The sequence below is a fragment of the Cicer arietinum genome, chromosome 3 (assembly GCF_000331145.2).
Source record: "Cicer arietinum cultivar CDC Frontier isolate Library 1 chromosome 3, Cicar.CDCFrontier_v2.0, whole genome shotgun sequence".
NCBI classification, from domain to species: Eukaryota; Viridiplantae; Streptophyta; class Magnoliopsida; order Fabales; family Fabaceae; genus Cicer; species Cicer arietinum.
Genome location: NC_021162.2, coordinates 44,076,630 through 44,081,631, shown reverse-complemented (window position 1 = coordinate 44,081,631; position 5,002 = coordinate 44,076,630). Strand labels below are relative to the sequence as shown.

The following is a 5,002-nucleotide window of genomic DNA, read 5'->3' as shown; positions in this document are numbered from 1 at the left end:
CGCTCTTTGAGGTGTGAGCCGATCTAGAAAAGGTGAAGTTGATGGAGTGATTGTTTGCCGGAAAAGTCGTCAAAAGTAGTGACAGCGACAGTAGTGAACTGAACGAAATACGAGTGAAACCGATGTTAAAATATGTCACCATAGTGGTTTGATTGGAAAAGAGAAACTATGATTATATTCTCTAACTATAGGAAATGCAGAAGCAGAACAACAACAAGATTGTTCAAGGAGGATTGAAATAGGCTCTAATACTATGTTGAAGTTATGGGATTTTAGATAAAAAGAGAGAAAATAATAAAGGTGTGAATATTATTGATAATAGTTTTATGCTAACATGATTCAAAAGACTCAATAGTATTTTCTATTTATAGAGATACATAGACTCAATCTTATATCATGAGAAAATCATACTAATAATGAAGATAAACTAAGATATCTCAATGATTATAAATAGATCCAAGGAAAGAACTCAATATACTCTAGGCTAAATAGCACTTGTAGTCTCTTAACTTAATTTCAGTTAACGTTTTAGTTTTTTATTTTTTTTTATTCTTTCTGATTTGATCATTTATTTTGATTTTAAGTGACAATTTGATCTTTTATGTTTTAAAATGTCAACAATGTTATCCATTTTTTTTTAAATTCAAAAAATTCATTAAAAATTTCAAACAAAAGCTATCAAATTAATTATCATCCTCAATATAATGCAAATTCATCAAATTCATAACTTAAATCTTTAAATAAACTCATATTTTCATCTCTAACAACATCAAGTAAAGAATGAAAATATAAGTTTATTTGAAGATTTGAGTTACAAATTTGATAAAATTTGTATTATATTGAATAAAATAATTAATTTTATGGGTTTTGTTTGAAAATTTTGATGAATTTTTTGAATTTTTGTAAACAAAAGAATAACATTATAGACATTTTAAAACATAAAAAATCAAATTGTCACTTAAAATTAAAATAAAAGACCAAATCAAAAGAAGAAAAAAAAAAAGATAAAAATCTAAAACGTAACTGAAATTAAGGTAAATGACCACAAGTGCTATTTAGCTTATACTCTAATATAACATACAGAAATTATAAAATATTTTTTAATATTCTAATATAGAATTTGCATATTAAGAGCTTAGCTCAGGGGTAGTTAGGGAGGTTGTTCCGAGAACTTTCATTCGCTGCACTTGCTTAATTTGTATTGTTTGATTACCTTAAATTCTGGTTTGCAACAAAATTTAAGATGAGAAGATCTGGTATTTAATGAATAAGTACCTTGTCTTTGAAAACTTTCTGTATAGTGGTATTCAAGTCACCTTCCCAATACCATTTATCTTCCTCTTCTGATTCTCCTTCAGTGGCATGTATCTTTTTTAGCTTTGGTGCTGTTATCTGACTCTTCGAGAACGTTTCCATTTTGGGGCATTCTCTCACAATCAATCTTTCCAATGATGGGAATTTAAATTCACAGTTCTTGTAGCTACAAAAACTTGTAAGGTTCTGTAACGTCACCAGCTCTAAACAAACCAATTTTCTAAATACAACTTTGATCACTCTGTCTTCTTCATTTCCCTCATTGGTTACTATTTCCTGGAAACGACATTGGATTACCTTCATCACTTCAAGTTGAACCATACTTTTGGCTGTTGAGATTGCCATTAAATTCATTAAACGTAAACAAGAATTTACTTCCAAATATGTTAAGTGAGTAAAAGATACTGAGGAAGGTGCTATAATGACCAAACTGTGGCATTGATGTAAGCACAAATGATGTAGTCTTTGTAGAAGTGGGTCTTGGTCAAATCCTAGATCCTTTATAGGTGACATATACAAAAACAATTTTTTGAGTTGTAATACAGTTCCCAGTCTTTCTTGTGGTGCAATGTTTCCACTTGGCACTAACCCTTTAAGCTTATTGTCAAATAAAACCAATTTTAAGCTTTCCAGATTAGGCATTCTGTCCAGAAACCAGTAGAGAAGTTCAATATTGTCCAATGAGAACAAGCAAAGCTCTTTCATACAGTCCATTCGATACTCCCATTTGTTACTCTTTAACCACATTGCTTCCTTTAAGCCAATTGTCAAGACCTCTAAGTTTGAGATTACCTAGAGAAAAATGAAATACAGGCACTAAGAAAAAGGAAAATAATGTTATACATACTTTAAGCTTATTCCTCAGCTAAGAAGGAATAGATTACCAATCATTTTTATTAGTTTCTTGGTCTGTACTTGTGATGAAAACAATAACATTATCAGCAAAAAAAAAAAAAAAAAAAAGTCATTGAATAGAATATATTATAATATATTAAGATAGAATATCACGTACTATTGTGACATATCATTTAATATTGTGTTATTTTATTTAAATATTGTCACTTCAAAAACAATTTCATGTGTCACATCTAAAATGTATTCTTTCATCTTGTGTCTTTCATCTTCTTTATTATTCCACTTTCAATTTTCTTTAACTACATATTTTTTTAATTATTATTATTATTATTACTATTTAGCTTATAATATTATGTATAACATGAGTTACAAATTAAAGTACAGTTAATATTAGTTAATCAACACTCATTGCTCCTACATCATTATTGGTAACAAATTTTCTATGATTTTAACTCCAATTAATATATTGGTCCTTTTAAACGCTTCTCAAAAAATATATATATGACAAAAATTTGTGAATATTATTATATATCATCTATTGTTTATGTTTATTTAAGACAATGACACATACACTTTGGTCTGTATGCAACTTTTCTATTATAATTTGCGTTAGATTGATTGTCAACAATCTTTTAATTGATTGCATCGAATTTGTAGTTCTTTGTATGTTCATTTTATGTACTCTTAGATAAGCAAAACATGTGAAAAAATTTACTTTTTTTTTAGTTTACATCTTGAGTTATAATTCAATTTATAATTATAATATATTTTGACATGTTTATGATCAACAGTTGTGTATATAGACATTTATGCAAATACATTAATGTTTTTTACCAATATATTAAATATACTCTCACGTACAATTGTGACATATCATCCAAAACAAAAATCTCATGTAGCACATCTAAAAGATACTCTTTCATCCTCCCTCTTCCATCTTCTTTATTATTCCACTTTCAATTTCCTTTAACACACATTTTTTTATAATTATTATTACTATTTAGCATATAATATTATGTATAACTATTCATATGTCATGAGTTACAAATTAAATTACAATCAAGTTAATCAAGACTCGTTGCTCTTACGTAATTATTGATAACAAATTTTTTATGGTTTTAACTCCAATTAATATACTGATCATTTTAAACGCTTCTCAAGAAATATATAAAGGACCAAATTTTGTGAAAATTATTATGTATCATATATTATTTATGTTTATTTAGAAATTGGAAGGCAATGACACATACACTTTGTTCTCTATGCAACTTTTCTATTATAATTTGTGTTAGATTGATTGTCGACAATTTTGTAATTGATTGCATCTAAGTTGTAGTTCTTTGTATGTTCATTTTATGTGCTCTTAGATAAGCAAAACGTGTGAGAAATTTTATATTTTTTTTAGTTTACATTTTTTAGTTTTAATTCTATTTATAATTATAATATATTTTGACATGTTTATCGTCAATTGTTGTGTGTATAGATATTTGTGCAAATACATCAATGTTTTTGACCAAATTGTACTTATATTTCGTTACAGAGTACGTTATGTGTCATCCAATATATTTTTTAGATATACGCCAAAATAAGTTTTTAACGCCAATGCACATCTTAAATTTCAGTGATATAATGGATAAGTTATAAAATATTATATGATGTTAACTATATTATATGTATCATCTCAACTTTAGATACATAGAGTCAAATAGTGTTGTACTTATCTCTCTAAGTGTAGCACATAACTTTCTAAATTTTATCGGATGAAAAATAATAAATACTTATGTCTATATATCTCACATTTTTTGTTTCTACAATTATTTAATTTCCTCCAATTGAATATTGCATAGTATCTTTAATGAAAAAAATAGTTCATTTTTAATGAGATCTATAAAATATTTTATAGTTATCTTTTAAAGTATTTATACTCTAATTTTTATACACAATTTTATTAAAACAGACTCGCAAATAGGATGCTCACTGTTAATTTTGTTATATAATTAGTGCCTTATTAAAAATAAAATTGAAACTCTAATATTTCCTTTGTCGTTATGTTTTGTTTAATAAATTTTATTATTGCAGTGCACTATTGTGTCTCCTTCAATTCTGAATTTGTAACTGCTTAAATTGTCAATAATTTTTCTTTTTATAACCATTTTCACACGCCTTATGCAATTAACTTTCGGATCGCAGACCTGCCACTGCCACGAGAAAACCTTCCAAATACATATGAGATTTCACAATCCCACTTTATTAACTCAAAAAGAAACCTCTTTGTAGCCCAATTATTTTCAAAAAAGTTGATAGAGTTGAAAATTCTTTTTATGCACAAATAGTTTTTGAGTATGTGGTATTTTGTAACATATTATACCTATTTGCTCTTTTTTTTTTTCAAAACCTCAATTTTTGTTAGTTAGAGTATTATTTTTGCAGGCATATTTGATCTCATCTACGACAAGAAAGTATAGTGACTCCCCAAAAGACAAAAAAAATTGTCCATATTTAGCTTCATAGTACTGTTATTAATTAGTCTTCATGAGATTTATAATTATGTGTCGTTTATAGATAAAAGAATAATATTTAATATTTAGATTAAGATTTATTTTTTGTACTTTTTACGGAGATTGAAATTTAGATTGTCCATATTCAACTTCATAGTAATGTTTTACTTCTACTCAATCGTACATACATGAGTAGTTGTTTGTGAAAATTTTCAAGTCAGGTTGTATAGAAGTCTCATACTCAAGACATTGAAATTTAGATTTGTCATTTCTTTGACAGGGTTAGAATGAAATGAATACCAAATGACAAAATTATATATATATATATATATATA

At 26.6% G+C, this 5,002-nt stretch overlaps 1 protein-coding gene across 2 annotated transcripts in view; it reads right to left on the bottom strand.

The window, feature by feature from the left end:
* Positions 1–5,002, bottom strand: part of LOC101507264 (uncharacterized) — a 56,942-nt gene that overhangs the window by 32,706 nt on the left and 19,234 nt on the right. For both annotated transcript variants that reach the window (XM_027330411.2, XM_004514146.4), the window contains one exon: positions 1,276–2,106. In XM_027330411.2, coding sequence (XP_027186212.1) covers positions 1,276–2,106 — 831 coding nt within the window. The remainder of the gene's footprint in view (positions 1–1,275; positions 2,107–5,002) is intronic.